General features: G+C 42.6%; 1 protein-coding gene across 1 annotated transcript in view; it reads left to right on the top strand.

Moving 5' to 3' along the window:
• The window catches only part of LOC121323312 (sodium/potassium/calcium exchanger 2-like), a 138,878-nt gene that overhangs the window by 98,555 nt on the left and 20,337 nt on the right, over positions 1-19,986 (top strand). Inside the window, exon 6 of the mRNA XM_041264342.1 lies at positions 9,920-10,032. Within this exon, the coding sequence (XP_041120276.1) occupies positions 9,920-10,032 (113 nt within the window). The remainder of the gene's footprint in view (positions 1-9,919; positions 10,033-19,986) is intronic.

Below are 19,986 nucleotides of genomic sequence, written 5' to 3'. Positions count from 1 at the left end.
GCATCACAGGGGAAGAAAAAGACAACAGTCTCCAAAGAAAAATACAATAATTAATCAGACACAGCTGTGCCACCTTGATCCCTCAGTGTATGTAAAGCTGTGCTGTCAACACCAGGTTATGGTGTAGTGCTGTGCTATGCTGTGCAGGAGATAGTGTACTGGGTCCTCTTGCTGGCTGTATAGCTCCCCTGTCAATCTTCTGCAACGAAAACAAAAACAAGCACAGAGCGCTTCGGCATGTCATCAGTCAGCAACATAAGGCTCATGCTCACACAGCTGCATCCCTTTTTTGCTGTCAAACTCCACCCCATAATCAGCCCGTCGTCCCACCTTATTCAATTGCTGCGCGGCCCCCAGCAGATCAGAATGGATTTGTTTAGCAGCACTGCAGCCACATACCCTCCCCAAGATGTCCGACTTCTGGTTTTGCCGCAACACAGAGTTCGGCCGCCTCAGCGACGGCGTAAGACTAACCTCAAATGTCCTTCCTGGTCAGGAGGCAGACTTACAGCTCGGATTCCTTCTCTCCATCACATGAACATATTTGTAAATAAATGGCGCAACAGGCAACAGTATATTGATGCAGTATTTGGCCTTTTTATATAAAATCCTAGTTTTAAATCACAATATCAGTATTAATAATGTAGAATTTCTGGTAACTCCCCAAAAAAATACTTTTGGATTTTCATTCAGCTAAATAACCTTTAACTGTAAATACCACCTCAAATCAATATGGTATGAATTCTGTCATGACACAATTCAGACAAGAAGTGCCACTTCAGTTTTCCTGGATAACTGATTGCTTAAATAAACAAATAAAACAAATCAATAAATGTTGACATACAGATATTAGATGATCAAACACAGGACCTCTGCCTAGATTTTCTGAATGCTTTGTTTTGGGTTCAAATAGATAACGGAACTGAATAGTAAAGACTGTCATACTGAATGTTCTTTCCCTTAAGAAATATGTATGTGTTGCAAGTCTGTTCAATATTGATGCTTCAGTGCTTTCAAGCACTCCATGTTCCTTGAGTGAGAGTTCAGCGTGATGTGCAGCATCTCTTGGGAGAGACAGAGAAGTCAAGGATGATACCAGGCATGTGCCATCACACTTGATTTGAGATTGCAAAACCTTAGATAGGGGAATTGATGGGGTGGAAGTGTCTATTTCAACAAGTAAAGTGTGTGATAAATACAGTGAAGTTACAGATATAGAAAAGAAAAGCCACACCTGATAGGTTGTGTGATCAGGTGGAAGGATTTTAAATAGACGTTTAATAAGAACATTAAACAATAAATAAATAAGCCAAACCCATTATGAAGCCCCCAATAACTTCTGCTAAATACTATCCTGACCAACCATAACAAAGGGTTGGTCCTCTAGATATCTTAGACATGTTGCATTATAAGCATCAACAATTTACTCAAAACCTCCACTAGTGTTTTCTACTATTATAACAACCTTGACTTGCATAAAGAAGGAAAAACATTGAGTGAAATAGCTTGCATCACTTGATTTTTAAGGTGTGGTATCCGAACAAGTACAGAGAAGCAATTGACAAACAATTGTCTGTAATTGACAAAAACAAGACTGGAAGACCCAAAAAGCTGTCGAACAAGGATGATCAATACTTGAACATAATATCCTTAAGGAATAGAAAGACGACAAGCACTGAATTGACAACAGAACTGGCAGAAGGCACAGCTGTCCAGTCCAAAGCACCTTTGACTATTGTTCCATAGTCGAATTTCTGTATTCTTGTGCATATTTTAGCCTTTTAGTCTTGTTCCCCTTTCTTAACAGAGGTACTGTTACTGCAACACATCCTTTAAGTCCTGATTTCAAGAGTGACCTTCATACTGTTGACTTCATGGACAACGACACCTGTGCTTCTGCCAGTTCTGTTATCAATTCAGTGCTTGTCTTCTTTCTATTCCTTAAGGACATTATCTTCAAGTATTGCTCATCCTTGTTAGACAGTTTTTTTTGTCTTCCAAATTTAGAAATTTTTACACCTTCAAGTTTTAGGCAGATGTGATGAAATGCTGTAAAGTAAGAATGCTTTCAAAAATACACATGTTAATAGATTATATTTATCAATTAACTAAATGCAAAGTGAGTGAACAGAAGAAAAATCTACATCAAATCCATATTTGGTGTGACCACCCTTTGCCTTCAAAACAGCATCAATTCTTCTAGGTAAACTTGCACAAAGTCAGTGATTTTGTAGGCATATAGTCAGGTGTATGATTAAACTATTATACCAAACAGGTGCTAATGATCATCAATTCAATATGTAGGTTTAAACACAATCATTAACTGAAACAGAAACAGCTGTGTAGGAGGAATACAACTGGGTGAGGAACAGACAAACTCAGCTAACAAGGTGAGGTTGCTGAAGACAATTTACTGTCAAAAGTCATACACAAGACTGAGCACAGCAACAAGACACAAGGTAGTTATACTGCATCAGCAGGGTCTCTCCCAGGCAGAAATTTCAAGGCAGACAGGGGTTTCCAGATGTGCTGTCCAAGCTCTTTTGAAGAAGCACAAAGAAACGGGCAATGTTGAGGATCGTAAACGCAGTGGTCGGCCAAGGAAACTTACTGCAGCAGATGAAAGACACATCATGCTTACTTCCCTTCTCAATCGGAAGATGTCCAGTAATGCCATCAGCTCAGAATTGACAGAAAACAGTGAGACCCTGGTAAACCCATCTACTGTCCGGAGAAGTCTGGTCAGAAGTGGCCTTCATGGAAGACTTGTGGCCAAAAAGCCATACCTTCGACGTGGAGACAAGGCCAAGCGACTCAACTATGCACGAAAACACAGGAACTGGGGTGCAGAAAAATGGCAGCAGTTGCTCTGGACTGATGAGTCAAAAGCATGGTGGAGGTTCCTTGCAAGTTTGGGGCTGCATTTCTGCAAATGGAGTTGGGGATTTGGCCCAAATTAATGGTCTCCTCAATGCTGCGAAGTATAGGCAGATACTTATCCATCATGCAATACCATCAGGGAGGCATCTGATTGACTCCAAATTTATTCTGCAGCATGACAACGACCCCAAACATACAGCGAAAGTCATTAAGAACTATCTTCAGCATAAAGAAGAACAAGGAGTCCTGGAAGTGATGGTATGGCCCCCCACAGAGCCCTGATCTCAACATCATCGAGTCTGTCTGGGATTACATGAAGAGAGAGAAGCAACTGAGGCTGCCTAAATCCACAGAAGAACTGTGGTTAGTTCTCCAAGATGTTTGGGCCAACCTACCTGCCCAGTTCCTTCAAAAACTGTGTGCAAGTGTACCTAGAAGAATTGCTGCTGTTTTGAAGGCAAAGGGTGGTCACACCAAATACTGATTTGATGTAGATTTTTCTTCTGTTCACTCACTTTGCATTTTGTTAATTGATAAGTATTAACTATTAACATGTCTATTTTTGAAAGCATTCTTACTTTACAACATTTTTTCACACCTGCCTAAAACTTTTGCACAGTACTGTGTGTGTGTGTGTGTGTGTATGTATATATATATATATATATATATATATATATATATATATATATATATATATATATATATATATATATATATATATATATATATATATATATAATCATGCTGTACATTTGGTAATACAGTTCTCACATTGTATATTAAACAAATCTAAAGCAGAAATCATCTTGTCAAAGCGGACAAGAAACACTTTTCGGTTTGTTTGTAAATGATAAGATTTTGATCGGTATGTGTCAAACAATCTGTTTAAATTCCGCTGTGTACCAAATTGTAGTCCGTCATTGCTGGAAATCACTCCTGTGACATCACTGATTGGAGAAGGCAGCGGGAGAAGTGCGTGAAGTAAGTGATTTCTCTCTTACAAATTGTTTGGAAAATGTCACATTTTAACATGAGATTCAGAGCTTTGTAATTGTGACTTACTGATGATGATTTTGTACAATATCACATATCAATGCAGCTGCACCAGAAACTGTGTACTGTTCTGTCAGGACCCAGATCTCTCTCACTTTCTGATCATATTCCCATGAATCTTAATCCTTTCAGTTTCAATAGGGCCTATTAGGTGCTCTATAGCTCAAATTCATACGGCACTGGAACATTTTTACCAATAGATTCTAGCTCTTCAAATTCTGATAAAGAACTGTCACTTCCAGTTCTCTATGAGATTTGCCATCTTTGTTTACAAACCCGCCAGTCGAGCGCTCCAATCAGTGATGTCACGGGTAAACTCTGTCAATATGGCGGAACACAGCAACATTTAAGTGCCAGTTTCTGTAGTTTTAAAAGTATTTTTATTGTGGAATTTGATAGTGGGAAATGTTATCCTTAATACTTGATGAATAATTTAAACACACAAAGTCTGCCGTTTCCCTTCTCCTTTAACCAACAACAGTATACAGCTATTACATTCCTAAAAGCTCACTGGCGCACTCTGCTGGAAAAAGAAAGTACTGATTTTACAGTTTAAGATGCACCGCACGATAACCACAGTACTTGCCTCAAGTTACCATGGGACCCACTCTATATACAAGAACGCACATATTAATCCTAATTGTAAAACTGTATGTCAGTATCAGATAGACATTCACTACTGTACATCCCCACCATTTTGTCCCATTTGATGCAATAAATCTATGGATGCTGGTGCAAACCCACATGGGGGAGGAGAATGGCCCTGACTCAATAAGACCGAATGTACTTGTGATCAAGGCCTTGAAGGAAGAAAATGAGAGGCCCATATGATTGGCACTTAGATGGGGCTCTAAGGGAACAGATGTCAGTATAATTGCAAAGGTCTAGTATAGATGGAAACGTAGCAGAATAACACACATATTGTGAAAGGTAAGATGATCGTGGCCAGGGGTCCCGCTGGCTATAGAGCTTGAATGGCTAGGGGAAGTAATTAATATCCCCCTGTGCCAAAGTGGCTGAGTGGATACAGGTGCGGGAGTGATGCAGTGTGTTAAAGAAGCAGACAGAGATAATTGTAATCGGGTTTTGAAAATGTTTTTTTATTTTTGTTTTCCAGGTCTGGTGACCAAAACCATAATTCCACAGCAATACACAACAATGTGTACTGCACGGGGTAAATAACAACAGGGTTGCAATCCCAAATAATAAAACAATAATATCCGCCCCACAATAATACAAACACGGTCACTTGTCCTGGGTGCGTCCAGTAGAGCTCGTGGCGGGTGATATAGTTTATTTAGTGACAGTTGGTGTGGTGCTGTTCCAGCTTTGTGCTGGCCCTTAGCAACAGCTCCGGAACCGTGTTAGCCATCTGGTAATTCACAAACAAGACAATTACAAACAAACAAAACACAACACTCACAATACTGTTTCTCACAGGGTCTCTCACAGTCCTTGTCGGTTCAAATAAACCACAGACCAATGTGAAGGAACAGGTCACGTTTCTCCAATTCTAAAAGAGTGCTGAGTGAAGAATTGCTGTGGCAGACCTGCTTTGGTTATGAGAGAGGACAGATGAGATGAAAACCAGTTCCTAGTGACAATGTTCCATGAGCAGTCAGTAAAGCGGATCTGAGTGACTGGGTTTGTTGAGAGTGATGAGTTTTGCCAGACAACTGTAAGGGCAAAGGGGAGAGTTAATCTTTGATAATTGAATACAATGTCCAGAACGAAGTTGATCAGTTTTTGATGTCCTCAGGAAGTTCTGGTCTTTATTGCAGGAGAGGTCGCTCGCTATGATTCATGAAGCTGGGAAGCTGGAAAAGGATGCGACCATGAACTCCATGCATCTTAGAAACCCGAAGGCAGCAGTTATACAGATTGCTTTCATTACGATGTCGTCTGCTGGATTGAAGCATCCGTTAAGTAGGATGGAAATCATCTTAAGGAAGATGTCTGTTGTGATCTGCATCCTGATAGGAGAAGTAGGTGGGAGAGACTTCAATTCCACATAGAGTCATGCCGACTGCAGGCAGTGAAAGAAGAGTGGGTGCTGGGATGCACTGGAGTCGGTAATGGTGTTGAATCCCAGACAGATAGGCTCTAATGGTAGTGGGTGATAGCTGGAAGATGTCCTGGAGGTGCACGATGAATGCCAGGATCCCATTGTGGTTGAACTGTGCCGGGACGATTCGGTGCTCTGCACAGAATCGGGAGTATGAGTTCCATGCTGTTCTGTATGAGGAGTTGTTTGCTGGAGCCAGTGTTGCTGTCATGTAGCCCTGAGCAGAGAGAAGTAAACTGGAAAGGGATGAATTTATTCCATGATGAGGTGATGGGAGGAGGCTGCAGAGGGAGAGGCGATGCTGCTGGCATGATCTGGTGGAATTTGGAGATCTACAAGTGGGAGAGCATCGAGCATGAGAGCTAGCTGGGAGCTTACCGTGAATGCTAAGGCTAGCTGGGAGCCTGACGTGAATGAAGATTTTGGAAGCTGCATTCTGGGTGGCTGTGCTCTTAGGGGGGGCTGCTTTGAAGGCTGAGGCAGAGCTGTTAGGTGATGGGTGTGGCATGATTGTGCCACTGGGCTATGACTGGCCACGAGATCTGATGGCAGAATATTGAAGCAGGTGCTGGCTGGCGCCGTTAACGAGCAGCGGACAGAAAAGCAGGTGCGGCTGCACTAGAAGAGGTGGCAAGAGTGGAGGCTCCTAGAGTAGAGGAGGGTGTAGGATCCAGACAGTGTTCTGGTAGAGCCGGGCCTCCACTGCAGGTTCAGAACCTTAAGATATTGCGCCTGTTCACAGCTCCTTAATGGCAAACAGAAGAAAAGTCATGTATATGATGGTTTGTTTCCATGTTAGATTGGTCTTGTTCAGTCTCTTGCATGAAATGTTGTTCCGGATTTTTGTCCTCAGCTGGTCGACATTCACTTGTTTGATCAACAGACGTGCGTTTTGCTGAACAGTAAGAGTCCTTGACACAGACACCATCCAATGAATATTTATCTATGAAGGTGCAGTATTTATTTATTTTTTTTTTTTAATAGCGAGGAATGCAATTGAAATCACTTAGATAGCAGAGTAAATGACAGGTATTGCACGATTCAATTAAAGGATTACAAGATTTGTCATTGATATTGAGAAGGTAAGATCTCAGAAAACCATAAGTATGATTGCTGCTAATAAAATTCCAATGATATTTATTATCATGGGTTAAACAGCGAAATATAGCAACAGATTGAAAGCACTTAGCTGGTCTGGCAGCAAGATGTATTATAATGACAAGGTACTGTATAGCAATGAATTGAAAACACTTAGCTTTGATCAGCAGCTGGTTGCCATGGAGCCGGCGCTGGAGCGCATGACGTCACCGAGAGACAAGCAGGAGCGTAGGCTCTGATGAAACAGGACGGGCTGCTTTTTGAGCATCAAGCCTGATGATGGTTGAGATGGCCTCAGCAATGAATTGAAAACACTTAGCTTTGATCAGCAGCTGGTTGCCATGGAGCCGGCGCTGGAGCGCATGACGTCACCAGTGGCTGCAGTTAGCCCTTGATGTCAGCAAATATCTCTGCATGTTGGCTGGCAGGCTGGGCAAAGGCATCCTCAGAGACGAGTGGGTTATCATACAGTGCTTGGAGGCGAAGGGCTGGGCTGGGGCCTGTGAGACAGACTCAGCAGCGCTGGGGCGCAGCTGGAGTATATCGGCCCGGCCAAGATAGCTTTGCATAGAATGGCACTTCACATAGCATCAGGAACATTGTGCTCCTGTCAGACCCAGCTGGGATTGCCATGTCCTTGTTGAACAGCGCTTTTAAAAGCTTGCTTGTAGGCCAATCCTTGTAACACTTTTTGTGCACAAGCTTTTACTTAACTGCAGGGATATTTCACGGGAATGTGAAGGGCTGTCTTCCAAGACAGATGGAAGGAAAGCCTTGATCGGCGCCTCCATATCCGAGCAAAAAAGCAAGAGGGGTAATCCAAAAGAATGATCCAAAGAGCGAGAGTAAAGCGAAACGGTCAAACCAGGTTCATATTACTGAATAGTAAAGGATCGGCAGCAAAACAAACAAAGCTCAAAAGAGAAATTGCTAGAAATAGGAGTGTTTTTAGAGGCAGGATAGATTGGTTAACCAATCAGGCGACAACACATCACAAAACTGTAGAGGAAGTATAGATTGGTTAACCAATCAGGAGACAACACATCACGAAATTGATTGATGTGCTGGTACAGATCGAGTTACAGATAGAGAAAAGAAGGAGGAGATAAGTCTCACCTTCTCTCCTTGAAATTCAACCTAAAGGTTAACACTTAAAATGCAAGACAATAATGACAAAATATGTTCAGAACAGCACTGATGAAAAATGCTAAACTGTTTATACTAAATGTCAAAGAGGCATCCACTTAGCTGCATAAGATAGAAACTGTCTGAAGAGAAAACAAAAAATACATTTTGAATGCCCTTTTCTCAAGGGGCACTTCAAATATTATGCTTTTAAATAAATTATCCCAAGTTAGTCTACACAACATTGCCCCATTGTAAGTAACAAAAACAGATCCAATTTTAATGAAACATGAAATAAGGTTATTCAATGCAATATTTCAGTGATGAGCTTTTCAAGCAGACATATCATTAGAGCATTATTGAAAAGAGACAAATTAATTCTCATCTCTTTGCACTTCAAAGACACACGCCTTCTGCTTTGTGATTTTTTTTTTTTTTTTTTTTTTAAATGAGGATGCTAAATGCAATTTTATTAAGGTATGCTTAGATGTGAGGTTCCAATTTAAAGTAATCAAAGTGTGATGGGTGTCCATGTCATTTGTTAATAATACAAATTATGTTAACTGCACCACTTTGCCATATTATCAGCTTATATTGGTAAACATGTGTAATGCATATTTATCTATACCCCCTTTGAAATTCTTTATAAACTCCTGTCTTATGATTATTGTAGTAGCCCACAATTAGGTGGGTAGTTGCATTGAGGTTAAAGATAACTTATACATGTATCATTCAGGGTTTTTGATTTTTTTTTTTTTTTTTTTTTTTTTGAGGTGGGTGACAAGTTACTTAAATAAATCCAGGGCTATGATTTACTCAAAGGCTATCACTATGAAAGCTCCACAAACCAGGGATGGTGTTCTTTTCAAGGAATAAAATAAATCTAATGCTGAGCAGCATATTTTCCTTCCATTTTATGTATGTGGTGGATCATCCAGGGCATGTTTGCAGAAAGGCAATGTTGGATCTTACCTTCTCTCTTCCCTTTCCTTTCTTCACTGGGGATAAAAGAAAGAGTCTCTACAGGTGGTAATCCTGCGCTTTTCAGTCAAGGATACTGAATCCACCAAAAAAAAATTAAACAGAAAGAACATTGTTTTCTGTGTTTTTGAGTATGTACTTAATAGTGACTTTGGAAACAGAACAGTTCAACGTCACACTTATTATAATGGCCACTCAGTCCTGATCACTCCCACACATTATACACAGCTGTGACAATTACTATATTCACACAATTATTGTTTTGAGATTCAGCTTTTATTAGGGAGCTCCCGTAAATCCCTCATTTAGAAAGACATAGGGTATTAAGCTTGTGATAGAGTAGCCGCCTGCCATGTGTGTGCGTGCATGCATTTGCTGCTGCATGACAGGCAGGAGATCAAGACAGAGAATGAAGCTGATACGCCCACAGGTGAACAACATGTATTTAATGAACAGCTCACGTGAAACTACCAGCAATGGCAGCACACGGAACACATACAACACAGTGTACGAGAACTTAGGATCTACAATATCTGAACTAATCTTCTCTGTTCAATAATAAACATGACGGATTACTGTAAGTGTTTTAACATTTAAAAAAAATTGAAGACTGGAAAGCTCTTACTATTTGCTAACTGAGCCTTTTCTTGGCCTTATTCTTGTCAATACTGAGGCTAGTTGTGTTTCAACACCAAATCTCTTAATCTTTCATTACAGATAAAATAGAGCTTCCAAACAGCGCCAATGTGGAAGTGGAAGTGACCCCGCCGAAGGATGGGGGCGAAGTTCAGAATGGAAACGTGTCACGTGGTATTGAGGCAGACGGACAGGTACATGTCATTCATTTCTTAAAGCATACTCTACTGAATATGGACTACATTAAAATATATTTTATAAAATGTTGGGGAAGCACCAAATGTGTGTTTTCACTACACATGGATCAATATGGCCCTAAATTACTAAATTAGCCATTCAGTATACACATCATTTACCTCTTCAAACAAAAACAGATGTTTCTATGGGTATCTGTTTCTGATTTATTTGTTATATTTTTTGTTAATTTAGTAAGCTCTGTCCACAGATACACATACATAATACATAGGCTCCTTAATAAAGCTCTGCCAATGCAATCAGACCTAAAGGACGCCCTTTGCTTTTCAGTCAGAGCCTCTGTTACTGTAGGTAGTTTTATGGTGTTAACCAGGAGAACAAACTCATTTTACCAAGGTTTTAAAATTAAAGAGCTTGTCACTTACCATGTCATCATTCGACACTGTGCATTACCAGATATCATGTAGTGACTGAAAGTTTCTAGTCAATATCCTTTTTTTTTTTTTTTTTTTTTTTTTTTTTTAAAAAAAACATTATAAATGATAAACCAAGGTCAGACTCAGGCGCCGTCTGCTTGCTTCCTTGGGGGCACCTGGAAAACAAGCTAACAGATGGCACGTGGTCTAATGCTCATTTCAAATTAGTAACTGCACTAACTCACTTTTAGCGTTTTGAACACATCTTGAAACATTAAAATGTAAGGCTTACTGCACACCTTCATCAAGTTATGACGAACAGCTTATAATGGGGTGCTTGCTTGTGCTCTTATCTGAGCATTGTGCACATTCTAAATATGATTATCTCTTCTTGGTGTACTTAAAATTAAATATGTAACTGCACTACTTCAACTAAGACTTTTTGGGATCACTGATGGCACAGTGCAGCTAAACTGCTTCTAACTGTATTTTGCTATGGTTTGTACCAGTTTAATACTAGTTGTTCATTATGACCATACTTTAAGTCACATATAATTAGCAGAGCGTGTAAGTAGCAGGGTTCCAAAGCATATAGCCTTACATGTCTCCATGTGTTGCTACAATTGTTTAAATAATGTACCTGTCGTTTTTATTTTCAATGATAACATCCTGACAACTTTTTACACTTATAAAACTTTAAAGTCTGCTTCAAAGCTCTTTTCAAAATGGCTGCTCTAGTGCACTGAGGTTTGAGATCTGTCCGCTAAATCACTGCAGGGAAAAAAAAAAAAAAACATAACAAGTGCTCTGGCTTTTCTGTTCCGTACCACATCACGGATCATTATTGCTGTGTTACCTGACAATGTGGGCAATCATCCTTACACTATCAGTGCACCAGAGCGGCCATTTTGAAAAGAGCTTTGAAGGTTAAAAAGTTTTCAGGATATTAACAATGAAAAGAAAAATTATAGGTACATTATTTAAACAGACGTTACTTAAGCAGTTCTAGCAACAAGTAAGGACATGTAACAGCACCTAAGCAAATCAGGTTTCTTCATTTTAAAAGTTTGCATCTTCTGCTTCAATCAGTGTATATAATAGCTGGTCTCAATTTTCTCAAATTGACAATATAGTTTAAACTTACATTGAGCTGTCTGCATTGTCTAAGAAATACAATTTCTGGTCGATGTAGAGCTTTTCTTTCTCCCATATATCCAGACAGTTAAGTCCTTCAAAGAGTTAGTAAAATAATTCTATAATGAGAATTAAGGGAGCAGCGAGTGAGGAATGAGAAACATTAGCCTAGTTCTGAGATACCCTTTAAAACAGTAACACTGGATGATTGTGTTTAAAAGAAGTCTATGGGCCTCATTTACGAAAGGGCACTACACATTATGGTGCACAACAATTGTAATTGGTGTGCACATTCAGATTTCCATATTTACTATTGCAATTTTATTCATTGTCGAGCGAAACAGTGGGCATATTATGGTGCACATTGATTTTATTGTGCCACACTATGGTAATCGGAATGAATATGTGATTTGTATGGTAATGCATGATAATGTATTTAAATGATGCACCCCCCCCCCCCCCCCCCCCCCCCCCCCTCCCCTTCCGCTCTCCGCTTAAATGACATTTAATGCGATGAGCTTTATTCACACTGTATTTTCTAAAGGGCAATAATCATAGTATGCACTTTAAAGTGAGCGATAATAGGTGTGTTTGGAAACCAGGCTTTAACCACTGATAGGCGCACTATTTAAATCTATTTTTCTGGCATCATGGACGCATTACTTGATTTAAAGTTTTCAAGTTTGAAAATTACCTGTAAATAACAGGTTATATTAAGTGTGAATAATTGTGAATTAATGTTATAATTAATTTGATTTTATTTTAAAGTTCATTACATTGGTTCATTAAATAATATAGTGGTTAAATAAAACACTGGACCAAATAAAGTATTATAAGTTAAAACAACCTCCTCCACTAAAATTTCTAACCCGTCTGCATGCAGTTTTAGTTTGCGTTGCCTCTACCTGTCACCCTGCAGAGGGCTGCATCTGTTGAGAGTTAGTTTTCGGTCAATGTAAACCACCTCCACCTTTCACAATAAGCCACTGACCAAAAGATATGCCTGGACTGCTGGGGCTTTTTATTTCACTGTGGTTACAGTTAAGTCTTGGACATTATCGTGCACATTAAATTATCGCTCACAATACATGTAGTGTGCACGCTATGGTATGTAGATTTGCCAAATAGTGTGCACATAATGAATGCGTTCTCAGTTAGTAAATGGGACAGTAAATTTAGATTTATGGTGCACGTTGGGCTCACTACTTAACATGCACATTGCAGCTACATTTAGTGTCCTTTTGTAAATTAGATGGCAACATGGTTTTGTAATGAAGAAACAGCTAAAAACAAATATATTGCAGTATTTATTATATAAAAAAAAAAATAATTGGCCTGTGGGAGGGCGGTGGGTAATTCACTAACACGGAAGACAGAACAGATGTACTTGGAACACCACACAGGTGCCCAGTTTTATTTTTACTTTTTACCCGCAGAGGGCACTGTTGTCTGTGGGCTGCCTATCAACGATGATAGACAACACCACGGGAATACCAAAGCTGGTAATTAAATTAACTGCGGGCGCACTCGCAGGTGCTCAAAATAATAATGAAAACAGAAGGCGAAAAGAACAAGAAAAAATAAAACAGTAATAAAACTACAAATAAAAGGTGCTGCACTCGGCAGTGATATCCCGGTCGCCGCTACCCGTACGACCCGGATCACCAACCTACTCTATCAGCTCCCTCCTGCTCTAAACAATACTTCAGGGGTCTACCCAAGGGTTCCCCGCCGTCACTCTCTGGCTTGTTGGTTGCTGTCTTTCTCCCAGCTGGTTTCTCGGTCCTCGACCAGCGCTTCCGCACATACGGCACTTCTAAAAGGGCAGACCTGAGGAAGCAGTAGAGCATTTTCTTATAAGGCTAACAATCTCCCCAAGACCCGCCTCCCAGCCATTCAGAGAGAGGGAAAGTCCACACACCCACTTTCCCACCTCCCCATGTCACTGCCATGACTCACACGCAGTTGTTGGACGACTGCTGCCCTCTTCCTGCAGCAGTGTGAATACACCAGCAGAGATCTCCCCCTGCTACATATACTCCCCTCAGAATGACACCACCGGTTCATTCGAAAATCCTACACCCCCATGCCTTCCCGAGAGAAAAAGCCTGCATTTTGATGCAGCTTTCCTGCTCGGTGGACTACCCTGAAGGCATAGCGCTGCAAGGCCAAGTACCATCGTGTGATTCTGGTGTTGCTATCTTTCATTCGGTGAAGCCATGCTAAGGGGGCATGATCTGTAACTAGGGTGAAGTGTCGCCCCAGGAGGTACTACTGGAGTGACTCGACTGCCCATTTTACTGCGAGACACTCCTTCTCGATGGTGCTATAATTTTTCTTTTTTTTTCTTGCGGGGAAGGAGCTTCCTGCTGATGTACAGGACTGGGTGCTCGCTTCCCCGAACCTCTTGAGACAACACTGCCCCGGGACCTGTCTCTGACGCATCCGTCTGCAGGGTGAACCTCTTACCAAAATCCGGGCTGCATAGCACTGGCTTACTACACAGCCTCCGCTTCAAGGCGAGAAAGGCCCTCTGGCACAACTCCATCCACTGAACCATATTTGGGGCAGCCTTCCGGGTGAGGTCTGTCAAGGGAGCAGCGAGCGTAGCAAAGCTCAGGATGAACTTCCTATAATAGCCCGCTAGTCCCAAGAAAGAGTGCACCTGGGTTTTGGTTGTAGGAACCGGCCAGTCAGCCAAGTCTTTCACCTTAGCAACCAGCGGTCTGATCTGGCCCCTCCCTACTCGATACCCCCAAATACACTCTTCCCAATGGCACACTTCCTTGGGTTAACAGTGAGCCCCGCCTCCTGCAAGGATTGCAGCACCGCCGCTACCTTACACAGATGACTCTGCCAATCCTCAATGTGGATAACCACGTCATCTATGTAAGCAGCGGCGTACTGCTGATGGGGCTGCAAGGCTCCAAAGGGCATGGTCCTAAATTGGTATAACCAGAAGGGAGTCGAAAATGCCGTCCTCTCTCTAGATTCCGGAGTCAGGGGTATCTGCCAGTACCCCTTCGTTAAATCCAGTGTCGTCATAAAATGAGCGGTGCCTAGACGTTTCAGCAACTCATCTACCCGGGGCATCAGATAAGCGTCAAACTTCAGATTCATCTGAAGTCAATGCAAAATCAAGTTGACCCGTCTGGCTTATCGACTAAAATGACCCGACTGTTCCAGTCACTTTGGGACTCTTCTATTACCCCCAGTCTCAGCATTTCATCAATTTCCATTTTTATTACCTGTCTTTTACGCTCAGGTATACGGTACGGCCTCTGGCGAACTAACGCCCCCGGCTCAATATTAATGTGATGATGAGCTACTCGAGTCTGCCCCGGGACGGTAGAGAACACTTCAGGAAACTCCACCACCAGACCGTGAGCCTGACATTTCTGCGTTAGTGTCAGATTCTCCGCAATCTGTACCGATCCTTTTCTTGCCAACACAGAAAGATCAGGTCCCAGGTCTGGGACGTCATCTGCGTGCGCCACTAGCAACGCCTCCGGTTGCAACCAAGGCTTTAAGAGGTTGATATGGTAAACATGTCTCTTTCTCCGTCGCTCCGGCTGGCAGATCTCATAGTCCACCTTGCCAACCTGGTGTGTAACCTCAAAGGGTCCTTGCCACTTAGCCAAGAGTTTCGACTCAGAACTGGGTAATAATAGAAGTACCTTATCCCCGGGCTGAAATGTGCGCAACCGGGCTCCTCGGTTGTACTGTGTCTCCTGTCTGCGCTGAGCCTGCTGCAAATTGTCATACGCCCATTTCCCAGCAGACTCAAGACGTTTGCACAGGTCCAACGCATACCGGACGGTATTGGTTGAATTGTCCTGCTGCTCCTCCCACATCTCTCTGACCAGATTGAGCACGCCCCGGGGTCTCCTCCCATACAACAGCTCGAGTGGTGAAAAACCCGTGGAAGCCTGGGGTACCTCTCTGATCGCAAAGAGAAGGGGAGGAATCAGCTGGTCCCAGTAACGCACATCACTACCAATAAACCTGCGCAACATGTTCTTAAGGGTTTTATTAAAGAGTTCCACCAGACCGTCGGTCTGAGGATGAAACACCGAGGTCCTAATGGTCTTAATTCCCAAAAGCTTACATGTTCCGCGGATTAGCCGGGACATAAAATTGGTGCCTTGATCGGTTAGTATCTCCTTGGGGATCCCCACCCGGGAGAAAACCTTCACAAGCTTGTTGGCAACAGACTTTGCTGACATAGATCGGAGGGGAATAGCCTCTGGATAATGTGTAGCGTAATCCAAAATGACAAGCAGGTGGGTGTATCCTGCTGCACTCCTCTCCAGTGGCCCAACTATGTCCATCGCAATGCGTTCAAACGGAGCTTCCGCTAGGGGCAAAGGCACCAGTGGGGCTCGTGGAACGGCTCTAGGGCTGGCCTTCTGACATTCCCCACAACGCTCACAAAACCGCTTGACGTCACCATCCAGCCCCAGCCAGAAGAACCGTGACACCAGCCTTGCTTTGGTTTTTTCCCTTCCCAAATGACCAGACAGGGGAATAGCGTGAGCCAGCTACAACAAATCCTCCTTAAAGGGCTGAGGAATGAGCAACTGATGACGAACTTCCCCAGTCTGGGGTAATTTATCAACACGATACAGAAGGTCCCGATCAATTTCAAAGTGAGGGTACGTGGCGGCGCATCTGGGCTCGACCACCCGACCATTAACCACAGCTGCTTGGTCAAAGAGCCTGCCCAGCACGTCGTCATGCCCTTGCTCGAGTCGGAAGCCACGGGAGCGAGCTAAAAAAATCAGCTCCCATGGCTTCCAATTCGGGGTCAGGTCGGTCCCGAGCAGAGGCAGCCAAGCCAGACCTCTGCGCTGGCTCCGCGGCCTCCCCCCCCAGACTCTTCACCAACCGCCCCCACCTGAAACTTCTCCAACCCCCTCCATTGCCAGCCCTCTTTCTTAGCGATCCGGCGCTCCCGTTTAGTTTTACAGGATTTAAATTTATGGCAAAACCATGCTGGATCACGAAAGGGAAAAATATCGCCAATTACTTCCTCTTTCTTAACCAATAAGGAGGATGGGGCTGTCAGGGCAACCAACCAATCTTTAAATTGCTCACAGTCCCATCCCAGAACTACCGGTACTGGCAATTGAGGACATAATCCTACCTGCACCTGCGTCACCTGCTGGCCAATAGTCATATTCACATTGATCTTGGGATAGGAGCGTACATCCCCATGAATACATTTAATATGCACCCGTCCCACTGTACGTTTATGCCCCGGTGAGATTAGGCTCTCCTGTACTAGAGACTGACCACACCCTGAATCCAGGAGAACCTGGGTTTTTGCACCATCCACTGTCACAGGAATAACAAAACCTGTGTGCTGAAGTGACTGAGGTAATTGAACGCGCCTACCTGGTCGGCTGAGGTCACACTCCATCACGGGGCAATCCCGGGCGAGGTGGCCCACCTCCCTGCACGTCCAACACCTCGGTGGGCTGGTTTCTCGCCCCAAGGCTTCGGCAAGAGGTGAAAACACTGGAGCCATAAAAGGGGCTCGCCCATAAGGTGTCCGTGCGAGACCCCGGTCCGACATTGCAGCAGCCCTTGGGTAGTCCCACCCTGCCCCAGTTCCCGGGCTGGGAGCTCCCGCCGACACCCTCCAACCAAATCTTTGACTACCCTTCCCCCCAGTCCCTTCGCCCTCTTCGGGGCCAGTTGAGGGGACAATCCGGTAGTCACACTCCTCCCAGGCAGTCTCGCGGGCGTTGGCTCCGCTGCCTGGTACTGCTCCGCCAGTTCGACCGCCCAGTCCAGAGTATCCGGTGCCTGTCTCTGGATCCACAGCCGAGGTCAAAATAATAATGAAAACATAAGGCGAAAAAAACAAGGAAAAATAAAACAGTAATAAAACTACAAATAAAAGGTGCTGCACTCGGCAGCGTTATCCTGTCGCCGCTACCCGTACAACCTGGATCACCGACCTACTCTAGCGGCTCCCTGCCTGCTCTAAACAATACTTCGGGGGTCTGCCCAAGGGTTCCCTGCTGTCACTCTCTGGCTTGTTGGTTGCTGTCTTTCTCCCAGCTGGTTTCTCGGTCCACGAACAGCGCTTCCGCACATACAGCGCGTCTAAAAGGGCAGACCTGAGGAAACAGTAGAGCATTATCTTATAGGGCTAACAATCTCCCCAAGACCCGCCTCCCAGCCATTGAGAGAGAGGGAAAGTCCACACACCCACTTTCCCACCTCCCCTTGTCACTACCGTGACTCACAGGCGGTTGTTGGATGACTGCTGCCCTCTTCCTGCAGCACTGAACACGCCAGCAGAGTCAGCACAGATCTCCCCGTGCTACATGGCCATTGAAGCTACCTGATATTTCACTACAGTCTAGCATTTTTTACTTTTTTATTAGGTACAAAAATGCATCATAAATATTTTGTTGACAAATTTTCTGAGACACTTTGATAAATTACCTGCAAGTTTTTGCCTAGTTGTTTTCTGAAATCAGGCTACGACCCTGAAGAATGCCTAAGAACCCATGAATCAAATTGCACAAGTCTTATAGTTTTAAACTGGTTTTATGACACGTTAGCTCACCTTCCATACCACTTTTAAAAAGAACTCTCCAAGGTATCCAATACCAATGGTATATTCCCATAGAATCTCGGCAGGTGACAGTCAGCTGAGACTCAAATCCTGGGAAGCAGCACATATAGTGAGGGTCAAATACTTTATGCTTTTGCTGCTCTAATGGGTTCCATCTGACAGGTGCAGGAAGGGAGCGTCATTATTGTAAATATTAGATTAGAAAGTGGATGGACTAATTGGATTTCAGGCTTCAATTGGATTTCATTTCAGGTTGTTAGGAATGTGTGACCATTGCAAAAGGTAAATGAAAACATCCTTGTAAGGATTATTAATATTACGATGCCCAATTCTGTGCCAGTCCCAAGACTTCCCTCTCTTCAGCTCCGGTTTCAGTGACCTTGAACCCCCAAACCTACAAACTATAACGTCAGGTCCCAAAAACACACTTTACAGCCCGTTTGCTTGCACATTATTTCTGTAAAATGCTATTATGGTAATTGGGTAAATTAGTCCATATTGTCTAATCTTCGGCATTACGACTGGGCAATGACTCAACCTGAATTGTTACAGTACAGTGACATTATGAGTGGCAAATGATTAAAGGGGACCCATAACCAAAACAGCTGCAAAGCAGTCAGTAAAAAAAAAAATTACCAAAAAAGAGAAAGGTAATGTGTAGAGAATCTTTACTACATACAGCTCTTGTTTTCTAATGTTAAAAACTGTAATAATACAATTTTCTAACCTCTAATTTGCATAGCAATAGTCCTGCAATTTCCTTAACTTTTTTCTCCTAAGCCATTCAAGTTCCAAAGAAATTATTCATTACTGCTGCAGTGCTGAAATTTCAAACCCAAAATATATGACTTCCAGTCAAGGTTTTTTGCAGCAAACCTTTCAGTGACTTAAGTTTCATTTTATATTAGGTTCCCCCACCCCAACCATTACTCAAAAACATTAATAATTCATAGCGCTGGGAGCAAAACTCAAGTTTGAGTCTTCCATCTCCTTGTTCATATCATATAACTTTATAAATATATTTTGTGCAGTTTTGCATGAAATATTCATGATGGATCACAATCACCAATGGCATGCATTCAAAAGTCCTTAAAAAAAAAAAGTAAAAATTACTTCAGACAAAATGAGGAGAGAAAAGTAAATGTCTCACAGAGAACTCATTTGAACATTTATTCATTGTCATTTCACATTAAAAATGAAGTGGCATATTTGCCAACATTAGAAATTGCTCAGTTGTTTAAATATATATTTTGTTTCAGGGAATCATTAATGTAATGCCTAACAATTAAATCACATGTACATTTCACATCTTGGTAAACACTACAGGTATGTTGTGTCCTGTGATTTTTGTTAACAGTTGGTTCACAGCTAATGACTCAGTCAATGCGAGATCAATACATCATGGTCTATCTCAGATTTTGACTGAACAGGATATGTTGAGTGGGTCTATAGAGAAAGCATCGCAGATCGCTATCACCCATAATCCATCATGTGCCAAGCTATTTTTATAAAACCGCTTTTGGAAGGACAAAGCAAGTGCACACATGTAATGATTCAGACACGCAGGTCAGACACACAAATTGATATTAAAACCTGCAGACTCTCAACAGTCATTGTACAACCCGCAAAATAAAACTTATATGTAAGATCACTATTTGGATGATGTTAAAAATTGAAGTTTGTCATTAGCAACATATGATTGTACAGTGCCTATAGAAAGTCTACTCCCCTTGAACTGTTTTCACATTTTGTGGTGTCAGTGCCTCAGAGTTTCATGTATTTCCACTTATCTACACACCATACTCCACACT

The sequence above is a fragment of the Polyodon spathula genome, chromosome 1 (genome assembly GCF_017654505.1).
Source record: "Polyodon spathula isolate WHYD16114869_AA chromosome 1, ASM1765450v1, whole genome shotgun sequence".
Lineage (NCBI taxonomy): Eukaryota > Metazoa > Chordata > Actinopteri > Acipenseriformes > Polyodontidae > Polyodon > Polyodon spathula.
Note: the sequence above shows the minus strand (reverse complement) of the source record. Positions and strands in the feature narration are given on the sequence as shown.